Source organism: Magallana gigas, chromosome 1, assembly GCF_963853765.1.
Source record: "Magallana gigas chromosome 1, xbMagGiga1.1, whole genome shotgun sequence".
Classification (NCBI taxonomy): domain Eukaryota; kingdom Metazoa; phylum Mollusca; class Bivalvia; order Ostreida; family Ostreidae; genus Magallana; species Magallana gigas.
In genome coordinates, this window is record NC_088853.1 from 55,226,870 (window position 1) to 55,246,940 (window position 20,071).

General features: G+C 31.4%; 1 protein-coding gene across 1 annotated transcript in view; it reads left to right on the top strand.

The window, feature by feature from the left end:
• The window catches only part of LOC117685463 (uncharacterized), a 68,942-nt gene extending 49,225 nt beyond the window's left edge, over nucleotides 1-19,717 (top strand). The window contains exons 3-5 of the mRNA XM_066078246.1: nucleotides 17,479-17,655; nucleotides 18,931-19,158; nucleotides 19,503-19,717. Of these exons, the coding sequence (XP_065934318.1) occupies nucleotides 17,479-17,655; nucleotides 18,931-19,158; nucleotides 19,503-19,717 (620 nt within the window). The remainder of the gene's footprint in view (nucleotides 1-17,478; nucleotides 17,656-18,930; nucleotides 19,159-19,502) is intronic.
• Nucleotides 19,718-20,071: the final 354 nt, after the last annotated feature.

Sequence of the window (20,071 nt, forward strand, 5' to 3'; positions counted from 1 at the left end):
TAGCTTTATAAGGCGATTGGGTCTTACTGACGTCATAAGCAAGGGAGGTAAGCCGCGTAAGTCAATGTTCCTTTTCCCGATTAAGTAATTTTGATCGACTGAGGCGCTCACATTTTGCATAAAATATCCAAAAAACAATGTCAGTCTTATTAAATAGGCACTTATGAACTCATTCCCGTATATAACTCAATATGGTCAGGATATCGTTTCATATGACCTTTAATTGACTGTACATCTACTGTACAGAGGCAATGTACTCTACTGACCAACACTGTACCCCACTGTACGAGATTCTAACATACATTGCATTGTTCTGTCACCTACTGCAACATTTATTTTTTTTAATATTTGTAAAAAAAAAAGTAACTGAAATTTAGTTTCTTCCAAAGTCCATATTTGATACCAAATCCTGGATTTTTATATTTTGTTTTTTTTGCATTCCCCATTGTTACTTAAAAGAGAGAACAGGCTTCTAATTTTATTTTTATTTTTAATTATAATTATTACATACACATATTTAGAATTATTTCCGATGTAAGTGCAACATATGTATGTAAATTGCAGAAAGTTGAAGTTGTTTGTACCATTAAGTCAATACAGTAAAATTAATATTATTTTTTTAACAATGAAAAAATATTATTACATGATTGCAGAAAGTGGAGGTAACCGTTCACTCCCGACTTCGAGTTTAGTTAGTGAAATTTATATTATATTTTCGTGTTAAGTCTTTTTTGGTTCAAAATCAACTAACTATCAACTAGTTGACAATACTTGATCTACACATTATCGGCCAATAGTAACTTTTTTATTAACGACTGGTGGTAGCTTAACAAATGCAGTACACATTAGAGTGTATGTGTAACTGCCATACAAATCGCAATTTATTTTAATTTTCCAACGGTGTCTTGCATTTCACCAAGTGTCCCTGTAAAAACGTTACCAAGCAGTCAAGGACAATGTCTGGGAAAATGGAAAAAATCTTATATCAATTGTTGTAACATTATAGAAAGTGTAATGTAACATTTGAAACATGCATTTTTTTCTAAGCGTGTTTATTGAAATCGCACATGCCATAACCGACTTTATGTGTATACTACCTGTGTGATACACCCTCGTGCAAGTATATTAAGGCTTCCTACAGCGATGTATAGAAAAACATTTGTCTGTACTTCATACAATATGGCGGTACACTTAACTTTGACATCAAAATCTGCATTCCTTACGATAGTACTCAGGGAATGTATCGTAACGTTGATATTGAAACATTTATTAAAACTACGTGTTTCCTTTACATAGATGTTGCTGTTAATCGTAATGTAGACAATAGACCTCATTTATTGGAAGTTCTTACTTCACACAAATATTGCATATGATCAAAGGGTGTGTCATGACCTTGACCCAAGGTTAATTTAGGAAGTTCAAGGTCATTATTCTAAAAATGCTAAATTCTGTCTGTGTCATGTCTTGTATTAGTGTAAAAATTAGAAGCTAAAATTTGACACAAAGCTTGCTTGTCTCAAGCCACAAAAAAGTATTTTTAGATTCTCATCCCAGTCTCTCTGAAAATGGACTGCCCCGATGAAATTTTTTTGTTGGGGAAAAAAATGTGTGGAAAAAATATTCGGAAAAAATCGGGCTCAGAATACCAATAAAATGTTTAAATATTATATGGCTGGCTGACATGTGGATTTCATTTGATTCAAGTCATGGTTGTTAACGGAAGGATGCAAACGTTCTCATGCATTAACAGTTAACTTAAAATAAAATGGAATTAACGGATAGAAGTGGGTTTGTTTACTCCTATTAGCTTTAACAGTTTTGAAAAATAGAGCAGTTGTTATTTATAGAAAATGGACAGTGAAATAGATTAATCCAATATTTTCTATAATAGCAAAAATACACTCGTTATGATTTTTTTCTTAGCGGGGGATATCAATTGTGAGCTTGCTCACAGTACCTCTAGTGTTGATGTTAAGTATCAAATAGTCGACAGATTATATAATTTAAGTTTATGAATATAAGTATGTTTACAAGGTATTGATTAAAACAAAACAGCTTTCTTACTGATCAAATAAAGTATCTAGCATTGCTGGGAATATATCATCAGTGTGAGGATTGTAGCTTCTACAGTTATTCCTATCTGTAAAAAAGGTTGTTTTTTATTGACTCCACGGTTATAGAACGGAATCAAACCCAACACGTTCTGATTACGTAAAAGCACTCCTGTGTAATAGGTATTTTTAATAATAGAAATTCAATATAAAAGTTCATAAAAAGCTTGCATGCAGTGTTATAGATATATAACATTTAGTTAAATGTTAAACTCCAAGAATAAGTATCGCTATGATTTCTCACATCTATAAGGAGTGAATCTGAAAGGGTGGAAACAAGCAAACATTTAACATAAAACGGTATCGTATCTATGATATTAATTAGAAGGAGAATCCAAACACGTCAATTTCACAGAGAGTGAGAGCCTCAGTTGTCTTTGAGATCTTAACGAATCTTCCCCGTCGTAATGTCGTACAGTCGATGACGACCAGCTGTGACGCGGTACCGGGACCAGCAAAGAAACCACAAGGAGTTTCAGATTGTCAACCCTACAGTGACGGTAACGTCCCGACGTCGGTCTGACGCATCTTTAAAACATTAAAATGCAGATGTAAAAGTTAACAAAAACATTTAAAGAACAATGTTTTCTAAGTTAAAGTTGTTTCTTCATTTTATTACTCATATGCATGTTATATTTCTTAGAAATTTAATTCCTTCTCAACAAAAACATTTGCAACCAAGTAATAATTTAGCAATGTAGTTTCTCTGTCAGCATATCTGATAACGTCACTTTGAACACTTACCTCCTCCTGCGTCAATCCCTCTGTTGAGTATTTTGCCAGATATAATGGTATACAGAGTCAGTAGGTCCACCCTCCACCATTTGTGTCGTTTCGTCTTGTGTATGTACACTCTTCTTGGAGAAGGTTTGTACCTCTGTTACCGTCTGCTGCCAACTGTGCTCCATAAAGTTGAAACGTTGAAGAGTTCGGTTTACCCAATGCAAGTGCTAAGAGAACTATCAACAATATTTGGTGATTGTGTTAATAAAATACAATGTGATACAGTGACTGTTTATGACCGAAAATTAAAAAAAATAATAATTACTTTAAATAATTTTCCATTTTAGATGAACTTTCATTCAATGTCTACAATGCCAAATTATGTTTCTGTTAGAAATTTCAAAAAAATCAATTTCATAATAAAACGCTGTCTTTGTTCTTTATGTTGAAACTAATTTGACTTTTTTTACTTGAAAATTTAGCTACTTTCCATTATAAATAGCTAATACTGAAATATGATGCGATTAAACTCCTTCCGACTTTTGCAGCAAACATTAAGGAAGTCGTTTCCTCATGGTTTAGTTGTCAAATTAAAAACATTATAAATTTTATTGTCATAAGTAAAATTTGTTCTGCACAAAATATTATTTAAATGATATTAATATAATTTTACATTTTATGGTTTAAGCTGATACAAAAATAAATCTAAAGCAAAACAGATGACATTCGATCTAATTTCCTAAATTGTTTTCTTCAAGACTTTTTTTGCAGTGCTAAAAAAAAGTTAAAATGTATTTGTTAGTCAAAAAATTTGCATGATTTCTGTTGATTCTTTTCTTTCTGATGATTTTTTTGTACGACAATTATATGGCACGCAATTTAAACATGTTAAAAAAAAGCTGTAATATCACCGCAAAATAACATTAGTATAAAATCAGTGTAAACAGTTAAAGATAATTAATATTTAAGTATCATCATTCCTTGTTACTTTTAGCTCAAAACCTTATGCTTTTTGTTTGTTGAGCTTCACCGCCCTTCGTGAGTAAGCATTAAATGGTAAAAGGAATATTCGATAAATAAACCGTAAAATGTGTCGTTTCTATTAAAGTTTAGTCATTATACATTGTCTGTGGATGAACAAAGGCGTTTAAAAGTACACGCTTTTAAATATCATACATAATACATAGAAATAAGTGATGTTGAAAATCAATTTGTTTTAGAAATCAATACAGCTGTGTTTACATTATTTTTGTAAATACTTCATGATTTCCCTTCGCAAGCGTGGAAATATTCATGTTATAAATGAATAGTTTTAGATGCTGGTTTTTTTTTATTTTTGTATATTCTGTGTCCAACATTTTTATTAATTGCTTTCTTAACACATTCCTGAAAATTGAAATACAAAAAAAATAAATAAATACATTGCTAGATATTTAAAGAGCAGACAGGGATGAAAAAATCTAAACTAAAATAAATGATCTAAAATTGTACATTTGTGGTCTTAATTTCTTTTAGTTTGAGTTTCTTATTGTTGTGGTTATCCCATATGTATTGTTATTGGTGTTTTGAATTTTAAAACAATTATAGTAAAAAGTACCTTGAATCGAATGCGATTTAACAGATTTGTGTAATTTGTATACAAATTAAACCACTATCACATCGATGTAAAAAGCTAATCCACCTGGGAATGTGTGCTGAATAAAGCCTGTAAAGGTCTTAATTCATTTGGAAAACTACTGCTAGAAAAAAAGTATAAAACAAATGTATTTAGATGTAGGTGTATCTCATTACATGTGTTTTTCTGATTCCTGAGTAAAATTCAGACCACTAGATAACCCACCTCGAATACAATGAACTTTCTTACTGGAGAAGGTCACACACTGATCGTCAGAAGAACACGTCAGGCATTCATCTGGTACATTGGGAGTCTACAAAACGGTCACGATGGGTAATGAGAACATTTGTAAGTTGTAATTGACTTGAATCAACAATATCATGCACATGATGTCGTTGATAAACCTTCACGAATCATTTGCAAAGTTTATTTTAACCATTGTAATAAAATCTTTAAAATTTGGTTCACAAATATTTCTAAATACCAAATTTTAAAAAGTGAGCATCTAAACGGTTGATAACGGAAAATAATAAATAATATTTACATTCTACTGTGTTTTTCCATTAAATTCCGTGATGTTTAAATGCCTCTAAATGCAACACCTATTCACTGCGTATGAATTTACGAGTAATATACATAAATAGTTCTTAAACCGTGATTTCTATGTTATCGGTTAAAAAATGTATTTCATGAACGTTGTCAAAACACCATGTTTTATAATTATTAAACAAAAAGTGGACTTTATTGTTAAAAGCAACATTTCAAGAGTTATTTATCATGGATTATATTTACATGCTCGTCGATCTCATCTCAACAGTCTATGTGAAAACCAGTTTCAACCGGTTTTACAAAACAGCTGTTCTTGCTGTTACTTATTCACTCCCTCCGTGATCTGCACTTTATATCGATTTATTTAAGTAAACAATTGATTTCTTCAGTAAGGGAATGTAAATATAAGCATTAAATGATTTATTTTTGACGTCGTCGTATCAATAACTGCCGTCAGGTGAGCAGACAAATTATCATAACGCGCTAACGCGCGTTATTCAATTTGTCTGCTCACCTGACGGCAGTTATTGACACGACGACGTCAAAAATAAATCATTCAATGCTATAACAAAAACATAAGTCATAAACAACATCTCTGGAGAGTGTAGTTAGAAAGATCCTATATAGAGAGTCTATAAAAGGATGTGAAATTTTTCTCCAATTATTCTTAAAATCAACATAAAAGGTGTATGGTCACGATTTTAGCCAAATTTGATTTTCCTATTTTTATTGTTTACAAAGCTTTAGAAATGCACTTCTACGATTAAGGAAAATTCGAGTATCGGTTAAACAGTTATAGCAAGATACAGAGCTCACTATTCTTTTAATGAAAACAAGGCTTGTGCCTTGTGTTTGTTTACGTCAATTAATTAACACGGTAACAATTCTTTTTCAAGCTGATTTCTGTCTCTTCTCATTCATTTTAAGCATGAATAAATAGTTTCTAGCATTTATCAGATTTATTTAAGGTCTTAAACTGGAATTTTTACTTCAATTTTCAAAACGTAAACAAAGACAAAGAATCGCGAGATGTGTATATCGCTTATAACATGACCCTCATATAAAAGTATGCAATTATTTATTGCCTGAGTAGTCAATAGACCAGAATATTTTGCCAAGGTCCAGGGAACAGCTCAGTATGATGTTTAACCCAAGGCCAACGGTTTGTTATTAACGATGCTTCTGTGTGGCATTTCTAATATTCGACTGGTAATATTCAAAAAAAAAATTTAGTCCTATAGAAATTCCACCCTCTCCATTCTGGCCTCACTCTACCGCCAGGAATCATGATTTGAATTAACTCACACCTCACAGCCTTATTAGCATAATCGGAGCCTTTCTGATTTTTATATTAACGAAAATGTAAAAAACCCAGAGAACGCCTAAATATGTCAATTTACGGGATTTTAACGAGACCAGTTGAAGACTCTTGCAAATCGAGAGAGGAGTTTAGATCGAAAAAGTAAGTAAAAGTTTATGTTTATTCCAGCGGCAAGCTTTTTAAATTATTTAAAGTTGCAGAACAATTGTTTATTAATGTGAAATCGAAGTTTGGGGTGATTAGTCTTATCTCGTCAAATATTGCTCAGCATAAAAACCGCATGAAGAGCAGTTTTCGATTTTGTCAACAATCTGAAACGTGCTAGGGGGTAGCCATCTATCGGTACGAACATACTTACTTACAATGTTAAACTAGATAAATACCTTTTTAAAAACCTGCAGTGCAATAATTCCACTGCATGTGTTACCTAAATGTAAATAAATAATGGTCGTTGTGAAATGTGACTTGAAAGACATGTTTCAGTATGAAATGTGTAGGCAGGTGTATTATAGTCAGTTTTTACACATACTGGTACCTAGTATACGTTAAAAAATAGTGTATGTTATTCCTAGAATATTGCGTTTGTGTCAATCATGCCTTCACTGGCTTCAGCCATTACAGAATTTCCTCGACACATACATGTAGTTTTGATACACGTATATCTCTTTCAAACTGTTAACTTTATGTCTTATTTATCTATTAACGACGAGAGTGTTTATTAATCAAGGGTCTGTATTTGTTATGTAAATATAACTTATACAATTGAGAGAATGAAAGAGAAATAGAGATAGACTGTGTGAGAGAGGGAGAGAGGGGAGAGAGAGAGATAGAGAGAGAGAGAGAGGAGTATGAAAAGCCATGACAAATTTAATAGTTACATATATATGTCATTTCCCACTCAATGAGTTGGTATGGCTGTTACTAGGGTAATGTTTACACCCATGTCTCAGATACTGCATGTGCCCATAAAAAGTGTAATCTTGGACACACCCTTTGTTTTGATAATGACAGCATTTAGCTTTGTTATGATAGTGTGTCTTTTTTCTTTTGATCTACCGGTTTACCTGTGGCCTCCAGATGATCTGAAGATCAGGAATATAGAAGATATTGTCAATTTGATATTGCTTATGATCCAGTCAAGTCTGCTGAAGCCCAGAAGGTACTTTCAACTTGTACTCTTATGTAGATATATATTTAGTTTAAGCTGATTGAAAGCCAAGCAAGGTCCTCTAAATAGCCACCATGTCTTGTGTAAAAGAGAAAGGTTTGTATGGGCATCTTGTTGCAACACTGCATGATTATTGGTATTTGAAGTAGTGGGAATTTTTACCTCTGAAAGGAATACCGAGAGTTTGAAAATGTTATTTAAACTTAAAGAAATGTCTTTCACACTTTTTGAGAGAATGGGATTTGCAGAAATCCCATGAATTTCTTATGTTGTAAATATTTTTTTCAGATTAGTTTTTGTTATTGACACAATCTTATATTGGTGTACATAGAATGTTGATAGTCAGGGGCGTAGTTCATAGTTGCAACTCGTACAGACATTCATTTGTTACACAAGACTTTGTTCAACATCTTTCTGTCCACTGGAAATCTAAATATCTTTGAAGTAAGACCAGTTGGTAACAAAGGCAGATGGTTTCTGGTGATTCTGTTTTAAATATTTGATTCATTACATTTTTCACATGTGTGCAGACTTGATTGACCCAAGTTTCCTGATTTTGTTGTACAAGTGATATTGCTTTAAAATGCATATCACTTGTGACTTTAATACTGGTATATTAGTACATATTTGATTTGTTTATACAAAATTTGAAAAACTAAAAGTGTTTTGTAGGACTAAAATGTTTTTATGGCTTTTAAAATTTCTGAAAGTACATGCACATAATGCAACTATCTTTTGACATTATATATATATAATAAAAAAATAAAGAAACTGTCAGCTGTGTTTAAAATTAGCGGCAAAATGATGTAATACATGTATGTACAATATTAGAAAAAGATTTGTCAGTATCACTTTATAGCACATTCTCGAAATAACTGCATTGAATATATAAGTATTTGATGAGTGCACAATGTTTCAAAAATTAATTCTTTTAACACTTTATGTTTATTCTATTTTAGTTTCCAGACCATGACATTAATGAATATTTCTAGAATGGAATGCATGAAGATTAGGATGGAACCTTATTCTGCCTGTTTACCAACTCACACCATCTTTTCAAGATTCATGGAGCCAACCACAGAAGAATTTGTTCTATACACATCATTCATAACATTCTTATTTATGTTACATAAAAAAGGTGTTGGCACTTTAAATGTTACTGGATGAATTGTTTCAACACTAAGTGTTCACATAATGAATACCAACAAACTTTTTATTGAATGCACTTATTTTGTATTTTTCCGATACATCTAACATATGTTTTTATATAACATATTCATATAGTACATGTAACATTTTTGGAAACAGCTTTCTTTATTTAATTTAAATTTGGCATTACTATTTAATATAAGTTTTCTAATATACTCTTTTGTATACAAACAGAACAAAAATACTCAGTTACAATTGGAAATGGACATAATATATAAAAAAATTGTCTGATAAATGTATAGGTCTTGTGAATGAACAGAAGAAATTGACAGAAAAATATTAAGTTTTAGCCATCAAATACAAATATTAATATTTTTTAGATTATTATTTAATATAAGATTAAAAAGAATTAAAATATAATTTTTTTCCCTTTAATCATATGTTTGGAAACAAAGCCACTGAAATTTGTGCCATTTATATCTCATATTGCTGCACAGTATATCCTATTGATCCCTGTAACATATCACTTTAGTTTCTAGAACAGCATGTCAATTACTATATCTTATCTTAGAATGATGTATAGGGGTCATTAGTTTAATTTCATTATATTAAACTAGATACAAATAGGCCTACTGCAACCATTTCATTGTTTAAATGGTATGGAGCTTTTGAAACAAGTCTAGTGATTAATTTTGAATTACCTTTCATATGAAATATGTCATCTTTATCTTTTAATTGCCGTAGAGTATATCCTATCCATTTCATATATCACTTTATTTATGTTGAACTGCATGTCTATGAGTTTTATGATTTTTAAAGATTGATATATGCAATTTTATTAATTCAGAAAATTTATTTTAAAAAAGATCTCTTACAACCTGTGTATTTTTTTTCAATTTGCATAATACAGTGTATTACTAGTACTACATTTGATAATGTACTTCTTTCATGCATTTTTCATACCTTATACTCATTGTAATATGTATTATACATTAAAACACTTTGAAAACTTTTCTGAATTTATTTATTTTAATAAGATAAAGAAACGGACTACAGTCAATGCACGTTTTCAAGAGTTGTCTCTCTTGGGGACAATAATGAATGCTCCCAAGGGTTCATGACCCTGAAAATTGAGTAGGCTGTGAGGTGTGTTAACTAGAATATTCACCACTAAGATGCTTTCATACAACTTACACTATTTCTGGCGAATTCGTTTTCGAAAAGAACATCTTAACTTATTCATTTAAAGTACAGCAATTATTATTTCCTCTTTTAAGATATAACCACCTTATTTTACATTAACAAACTTGAATTACTCAGGATGCTCTGGTTCGGTTCTTCTTGAGAAGAAATGGTAAATTAGCAAACAATTTACGGACAGACAGGCGCTGGACAAAAAGTGTTTATAACTAATTATATATGAGCTTTATATAAGAGCTTAATAAGTTTTAATAATATTCCTTTTAACGCGTGTAAATTTTCAAGCTGCATTACATGTTATATTTAAAGAAACTGTTAGATTATCATGATAATTCTACCAAATTTTAAACTAGATTTTCATGTTTATTAACGTGACATTTATTGCAGGATGACAGTTGACAACATAGAATAAATATATAAAAACAAAAACCAGGAAACATTACAAAATATGATGCATTCAACACAATGTTGTTAACAATTCGTATTATAATTACTTTTGACTATAAATTACCAGTAAAAACAGAAGGAACAATTGAAATAAACTGGATAAAACGATACCTTATCTACTTTAATCCTCACATAGTTTGAATTGGGTTCCGTTTCGTCGATGGCCGTCACGAGTTCACACAACAGTTCCTGTTTCTGGTAGTTGACTTCCCGACATAGCTTGGGTCTGTGTCTACATTTCCGGACACACTGCTGTTGTCCAATGATCTCCAACACCCGGACAACGGGACAACGATACCTCTCACCGGGAACAACCGAAGATGTCACTCCATTGTATAATGTTACAATGCAAAACATAACTGTTGTGAATGCAACCTCTTTCAAAGATATATCAGTCATTCTGTTCTTGCTCTTAAACATAATATACAGTTAAGTTAGATTATGGTTGTCTTTGCTTAAGTGAATAGTTATATTTTGTGGTGAATCCCAGCAGCCTTTTTGTGGATCGGTGTTGTTACAAAGAGTAAAAACAAAGTTAAAAGCATCAAGTCGAGTTTTAACGTAAGAATTATTATAATTACCAATATTTCATATTACATTAGACGAAAGGGTTTTTTTTTCTTATAAATAAGTAATTAGCTTTAAGTTGCAAACACATTTCAAATATCAGTTTTTTGCAAAGCTATGCCCTTTTTCACATATTTCTACGGCATAAATAATATATCTTATGAATTTCTCTAGGATAACCGTCTTTGAATGGTTCGGATTCTTACATCAATAAGAACACAAATGAAAATCCTCTTCAAAGAATGAATAACGTCGTCGACAAACTGTAATCTTTTATTCATGTAGCTGTGTTTCACAGTTCTGTGAAGATATCCGTCATATTATTGTGAACCATATTATACGTTAAACTTTAGTTTATGTTAATACCATATAATCCGCTAAATAAAAGATCGTTAGTAAATTAACTACATACAATGACTACATTTTTAATTTATTGGAATATTTCAAGATCTCGGTATTTGTATTAAATCATGTATAATCATTTACTCACTTACTTACCATTTTGATAAAAGAAATTAAGCAGTGGAATACCTTTGTGTTAAAAGAAATAAATTAAGCATATCATTGGAATACATGTGATGTTGCAAAGAGTAAAAACAAAGTTAAAAGAATCAAGTAGAGTTTTAACGTAAGAACTATTATCATTACCAATATTTCAATTATATTAGTTGTGTTTTCTATATAAATAAGTAATTAGCTTTTAGTTGCAAAAGATTTTGAAAAATATCTTCATCGCAAAGCTATGCCCTTTTTCACATGTTTTTACGACATGAATAATATATCTTATGAATTTTTCTAGGATAACTGTCTTGGAACGGTTCGGATTTTTACATCAATAAAAACACAAATGAAGATTCTCTTCACAGATTGAATAACGTCGTCAACAAACTGTAATCATCTTTTCATGCAACTGTGTTTTACAGTTCTGTGAGAATATCACCCATACTATTGTGAACCATATTATACCTTATTTTAATATCAGATAATCCGCTAAATAAAAGACCGTTAGAAAATTAAGTACATACAATGACTAAAGTTTTAATTTAAATTCATTGGAATGTTTAAATATTTCAGTATTTGTATTAAATCATGTATAATCATTTACTCACTTACTTACTTTTTTTTATAAAGAAATTGAGCATTGAATTACATACAGTATTAAACAGTAAGCTCTGAAAACAATTACAATGTTCAGATAGTTCAAGCATATCTTTTACAACATATACAATAACAAAAGCTGATACAGCTTTGAAAACTCATAGTATAACATTGTAATTTCAGACTATAGCATTGAAATATTATACGATAGCATACAATCTCATAGACTCTCACCATACCATAGCATAGCATGCAACATGATTTTAACTCGGTTTTAAATGTGTTTTTTAAATGTTCACATTGCAGATAAATTTTACTTCTCATCATGTCATCTTATCACCATTATGAACTGGTTGGAACTCCTCTGTGAATAAAGGCGTTTCTGTTCAAAGTTCATGTCATACCATAGCATAGCACTTTATATCATTTCGCCCTTCATTTCAATTTCTCAAAGCATAGCATACAAATCCCATAGCATTTGAAGACCATATTTTAAGCCACCTCCCCTAAAACATACCTGTACCAAGATCAAATAATTGCTGCTAGTCAATCAAATTAAAAACAATATTAATGAGAAAAAATCAGACTTCAATCTCCATATGATCAATACAAAAATCAAGCGTGATACACGAATACAATGTATACATGTAGCTAACCCCCGTGTTTAGTTTTCTGAATATAGTTATATAAATGTTACAGGTGGCGCACACAACTCAAATGACACAAAACTTTTAAAATCAGTCAAATGAAATATAACAAATTCGAGAAAATGATGTTTTACATGTCGCTATATTATTGCACTTGTTGCAATCAAATTTAAATACTGCATCACTGATTTCTATGCACAATGTATTGTGTGTACACATTTCTTCTTCAACTGTCTTTTATTATTCACACAAAGAGTAAGTTAACTTAAAAGTTCTGGAAACCACTTTGGGTTTTTTTTTTGGAAGTTCTTTAATTATCAAATATGTTTATCAATGATAACGGTTACTGATTACCAACTTGTCAATAATGAAGAATGCTACTTACGAAATCCATTACAAATGCAAACTGTTAAAGGTCCTAATTATTCTTTTGAAGTGCGCTATTCAAGCTGTTCTTGGTAGAGAAAGGAACTTTATTTCTCATGAAACTTCCTCCTACAGTACAATGATGTTGTTACAAATTGGTAGATGGTGGTGGATTTTATACAGTTTCCTTGTGCCGTGTTATGGCAGCCTAAAGCCGGGTTTCTCTCAACTTCAGCGAGGACACAGACTGGACGGGAAAGTAATTCAGTCATTCACAGAACTCAGTTTCTTGGACTGTGTGATAGAATGTCTAGTTACACCAAGGTGTAAATCTGTCAACTATTTCAAAGGGGCTAATTTATGTGAAAGCAATTACGAAAATCAGACGACAGCAGAGACTAAGTACGTGGAGATTGCTGGTTGGGTGTACAGTGACAAGGAACATTGGCCAAAGGTAAATGTGCTAGAATCCTTACGTACATTGTATCTGACACTAAAATCGAATCGCATATTTTTAATCATTTGTTTTGCAACTCCCTTACATCTATACACCATTCAGTTGTTACACATATTTGAAAGTCTTGGTTGTAGTGATGTGAGTGGAACTCTATATTGAAAATATTACACTTTTATACGTTAAAAAACTTAAAATGTTTGATAACACAGTCGATATATATCTTTCAAATAAAATGAATTTGTTCAATCAAAATTTTTTCAATGGAATCAGCAAAAACAAAGAAACGTTTTATTTATATGTCCAAAAGTTGTCACATGATCATCATGTGACAACTTTTGGACCCATCAAAACACCGTTTCTATAAAAAAAAAAGAAAGAAAAAAGAAGATGGATTTAATAATTCTTTAAAATCACCTATTACTTTGAAAGATTAAAAATAGGAGTTGATCAATTTCATAATTAACTTAATGCTGAAAAGGGTGCTAAGTTTGGTAAACCAAAAAATTGACAGAATTATACATATAGTTTGGTATGTAAAACCTTAAGTTTTAAGTATATCAATGCACACATGTTTTCTCTCTTAATCATATTGAAACATTTAGCAAGGGTATGGATATAGTTTACACTTTTTTAAAGTAAAACTGTTTATCCACATGAACGATTACCGATTCATGCGAATTATGGCAAATAAAACTACAACGTTATATTTGTTAACATTCATGCATTCAAGTAACACACGCTATAACTAGTAGCCAAAAAAAAAACCAAAAAAAAAAACCCCCCAAAAACCCCCCACAACAACAAAAAACAAATCAACATCCGTAGAAACAAGCAGTTGGGAAAGTCATCTAAGTCTACTTAAAAAGAAAAAAATATTTTTTTAAATCCTTTTATAATATTTTATAAAATGAGCATATTTCATTATTTCTATGATTATTAATGAGTAAAAATAAGATGTTATGATAACGAACAGTATTCAGAACCAAAATCTTAAGAAAAACAGTTAAAGGATGTTGGCACCTGAAATAATAGAAATGTCATTCATCCGAAAACCACTTAGATATAAAAATGGGGAAAGGTCATTTATTTTATTTGTGACCCATGTCACGCGCCATTGTTTGGAAATACTGGGCTCCAAACAGAAATGATAATTTACATGTACCTAAAATTTTTGCTAAAAGGACTATGTGCGGTATGGTCAAATATCTGCCCCCAATTTCAACCAATTTTTAAAAAGTATCGTATGAAAATGAAATCTTCACAATTCATTGTAAAGAGGATGCCTATAACTTTAATCTTGATTTTAGTCATCATTGCTCACTCGCTGTTTATCTATGACGTCACTTAAATGACCTAATTCCCGCAAATTTGCAAACAAATGAAGATAGTCTCATTTTTGCTCTATATTTTGCATTCGGAAGTATAAAGCGCAGGTCTGCTCAAGTGCGATTTTAACATATGTTTTTCTTCAGATAGTTATACATATTATACTAAAAAATGGTACTTGAGCAAGCCTGCGCTCGATGTTTCCCAGTCGAAAAACCATCGGAAAACACCCATATTTTGCTACAAAACATCAATTTATCAAAATAATGCAATATTCATGACGTCATATCTACATTATGACGTCACTTTGGTGATAACCTTGTACACCTTTATTTTCAATATGATTTTAACTATCTTTCACCTTATTTTAAAGCTCTTTCTAAAACTTTGATTTTGGGGGGCAAAAATTGCATAAAACCGCACTTAGTCCTTTGACATAGAAATTGATTTTTTGAAGAAATCAAACAAATATTCATAGTTTGAACTACTATTTAGCTATGATTTTATTACAGTATGAAGCTGAACACATGTTGTGACTATAATGTAAAACATAAGTCAAAGTTTAAAAATTCTTGCTTTACTGGTGGCTTTAAAGGCCAGTACATAATGAACACAACAACACATGTTACAAAACTTTTGGAGTAATCAAACTATAACGCGAATAACAACGATCATAATAATGTCGTCTTTTCAAAACTTTGCTTACAAATAGACATACTCTTAATGTCTCATTTAAAAGTAAAACAAGTAGTGGTCACACCTCAGAAATTTGAGATATAGCATGAAATAAGCTAATTTTAGACCAAAATTTGAGTTAACTATTTTCTTAACTTCTATGAAATATAAGCTAAATATGACAATATATCGAAAGAAATATCAAAATATTTAAATAAGCTTTTTAAAACATTATGAATATATCGTACAGGTCATGATACTTATATCACAATTTAGATAGCAGGTTTTTTTTAAAATCGGTTTCACACTTGTACATGGATATTTCTTCCAGGCTTTTTCATTTCTTTTAGAGTAGCATGTTCCTACATTGATAAGGCGTCGTATTAAATCAAAAGTACTACCGTTTTCAATCAAATCAACTACATTAACTGAATTAAACCAAAAAAAAAAAACTACAGAAAAGAGATACAGTTCTAAAATATTCTTATTTAACACAGAGCATGTCTTTATAATTTGATAAAACGGACAAAACAAATGAAGGGATGGACATTTTTGCTAAAACTTTACCGTTTGTGTCGTGTTATGTACAGTGAAAATTCAAAAATAAGGTGATATATTGACATCGGCGATCCTACAGAGAATGACACGTGTTTAACTATTTCCATGTAGTCCTAGCACTCTTTAACCTACAAAACGATCTTACATACATATTTTACAAAAAATCAAACAGGGAATTTAGCTCCTTTAGATAAGAAACCAGGTTTGAATACGTTTGGGTATTTTATTATTAGTAAACTAACTGTGTATCACGAGCATGAATATCATTTTTAATAGGATCTGGCTGGAGCTTGTTCAAACTCAAATTGTCAACTCAACGAGACATGTAAACACAAGAGATATACTGAGGATACTGTCTTTGAATGTGTTTTGTCAGGTAATATCGATCATCATTTTTTTTATTTAACATACAAACAAATATTTATATGACTTCTATAAAACTTCATACATGCCAATATTGAGGAGGTACCTTTAATCTTATTCTGTACTTAAATAAGATGCAGATATTGAATTTGTTTACTATAATTGATTATAATATATTTAAATTCAAAGTCAAAGATAATTCATTACATAAGACTAACTGATGACTTTGATATTCTTTTTACTCCCTAGCGCAACTTGTTGCCCATCAGAATCGCTGCTGTGCGCGTGTGTGTGTGTGTATGTACGTCTGTCTTCGTCAGCTTGAAATCAACTACAGAACCGAACAGACCCAACCTAACAGAAAGTAAATCCCAACTAAACTCTGGGTTTACTAGAGTGGACCCAGAGTAAACCCCAAGTGGACACAGAGAGTAAACCCCGATCAGAAGTATACCCTAAAAACAGACGCTTCATGTGTATTCGGAATATACAAGGGGCAGGAATTGCCGGCAGTATGATGATAAGATAAAATACAGGTCTGCTTAACACTGCAGTGCGTATAGTTGTCTCCAAAAGCAATTATCGAGTAAACCCCGAGTAAACCCAAAGTAAACCCCGAGTGGACCCAAATTTTCAAAAAGTAAACCTTAAGTAAACCCAGAAAGTAAACCTAAGGTTTACTTCGAGTTTACTCTGGTGTTAGGTTGGGTATGATCGGTACTGGTCTTTAATAAAAGAAAACCCTTGCACGGATATATATCAAACTTCGTATACTTATTTGGCATGGTAAAAGGATAAACCCTGTTTTCAAGGCAATTAGAAGTATATCGTTAAAATAACACACTTTTAAACATACATTTTATGTACGACTTGACGATAACTACTTCCGCTTCACTACTGTGAAAGTAATTTGAAAGTAGGCAGTTCAAATTAACTACTTGATTTTTTTTAATTTAGTACAGTTAAAAAAACTTTTTGTAGTAATAGAGGATTAGTACAATTACCAGTCATGTCGCGAGGGGATGCTCCATTTAGCGGTGCCCTTGTTATAACGCAGCTACAATAAACAGTATGTTGACTTAATTCTTAAAATTTAAATTTTACCAATGATTGTTTTAAATGTACCTTTACTCATGAGATTGTGGAATACCCGATCTAAAAGGAATAGACCTGAATACAACACGACGTGAGGACGCCATTGGTATACACAGGAGGATACACGCCTCGTGTGCTGACGGATACTCCCAGTCTGGTTCAGGACGGCTGAATTGTCAGTCAAACGGAGAGTGGAAATACGACATTGTCTGTAAAGAGGGTAAATGGTTAATTCTTACTTTTTAAATAACGCATCTAAGAAAAAGAAAGATATTATTTGTTTTGTTGCAATAACACAGGTATTTAACCATGTTCACAGCGCCAGCATTGTCAACTGAAATTTTCAATCCAACTTAAGGTTATCAAATACAACAAAGCATTCACCAAGCTTCCCTAACACAAACGATAAATTCTTCATTCATTCACGAGTTAAATTCAAAAGACACTGTTTTCATCAATATTTATGTCTCCATATTGTCTTCCTCATAAATTTAATCACATATATCTCACGCCCGTTTGGAAATTAAAGTTAGTCGGACTCGGTATTCAAGCCTAATCTGAAAAGAATGGCAAAAACTGACGTTGGACTTCCTACAAAAAGTAGTTATTTTAGTATTCTTAACATTTGTAGGAAAAGGGGATTCTCCTCCTGTGTATCCTTATGATTAACAATATTGATGCCTGTAGTTTTTCCTTTTTGGACAGTGTATGTATTATCAAAAAAAGGAAATGCTTTATTTGGTTTTCTTTCTGCTCTGAAAATGTGGTTATTCTTCAAAACAAAAATACATCACTGAGGTAATGTCAACAATCTCGAAATTAAACACCAAGAAATGCAGTTTGCTTAAATAAAAACCGTGTTATTTATATTATTCATCTACGTGAATCCAATTAGTTGTAAAAAGTTGAGAATGCTATTGCCCCAATAAACTTTATATACTCTTCAGTGTTGTGATTTTTTTAAAATCTTGATCTTAATACTACAGTGTGTACATTTCTTTACAACATTTTTTCAATAATTGCAATCCTTGATGATAAACATCTGTATCATAGAAATATACGCCGAATAAACTGTACACTTTTAAACATGATTCTTGCTGCTTTTAGCAAAGAAATCCGTTATCAGAATAATACTTTTTTCATATATAGATTTTAAAACCATAGATATTAAAATCAACTGGATTTGATCCTACACAATTTCTATCGTATATCATTCGTGCATATAGGGTAAATGTACGATACTTTGAAAGATTCGACCTTGTAAAATAATGTACTTATTCATGATCTAACTTGATTCGTCTACTAATTGAGATAAGTTTAGTTTTTAAAAAAAGCTACTTAATCAATGATGTTTTTTCACGATGACTATTGCATTTTCATTTGCATTATCACTATAACTTTGCATGTTTTCAATTTTAAATTTTGTTGACAGCTAAAGACATCTGGTCTCTGTGCTATATTGCATTACTAAACAGTTCGGTTATATCATTGACAGTTCTGTTTGAACTTGCATTGGATAAACCGGCGATTCAGTCGTCAACGTTTGAGATGTACCATGCCCAGTATGCAGTAGATGGCAAAAGAGGTACAGACTTCATTTACGACAATTGTGCACACACAGGAGAACAAGACGAAAATCCGTGGTGGAGGGTGGATTTACAGGCTGTGTATTCCATCACATCGGTCAGAATGCTCAACAGAGGAATATACAAGTGGAAAATAGGTAAGAGTACAAAATAACGACACTGAAAAGTCAAAATATAATAAAGAAAACAATACTGTTATTTTAATTTTGATGTTCCAAGCTATAACGTTGACTTAATTAATGAAATTAACCGAAATATCTGATTTGTTACTCTCTTATTTTCCCGAATAAAATTTACTTTACACAAACTATTCTTTAGTCGCAAATATATTTCGTTATAAAGTACTTCATATTCTGATAAATGTACAAAAGCACCATGCATACAAAATCTATTATGATCATTAAAAAATACAGTTCTATTAATAAGTGCTGTTTTATTTACAATATCTTATTAACATTATAATATCTGATATTTGTTTTAGATGTGTCAGACCGGCTAAGAAATGTGACCGTCACTGTTGGTCTAACAGAATCAGATGTCAACACTCCCTGTGGATTCTTTGCTGGTCCCGGTACTGCGTCACAGCTGGTCGTCGTTGATTGTCCGACATCACCAGAGGGGAGATTTGTAAAGATTTCAAAGACAACTGAGTTTCTCACTCTTTGTGAAGTGGACGTGTTTGGCATCGCCATCTAATAAATAAAATAAATGAATACTTAGCTGGAACCTTATCGTATGTATAGATACACGTGTATACTTGCGCATCCTGGAAAATTGATTATCTATTCATTTCTAAATCACATTACTAAGAACCTTTGGTAAAACTCTGCGTAATACAGCTGTGACCACATATATGCTCTTGTTGGTTAGATTGTATATGCCTTTTATTCTTTTGTTATTAATGTTGAGTCGATTTATAAAACGTGCAGTTTTTATTCGTTTTTTTTAAATAGTGTAATTTCACATTTAATCATTTTCGATAAATTCAATTCAATCTATTTGTGTTAGTCTAAAAAAGATCCTTTGTTTAAAAACAGGCTACAACTATTC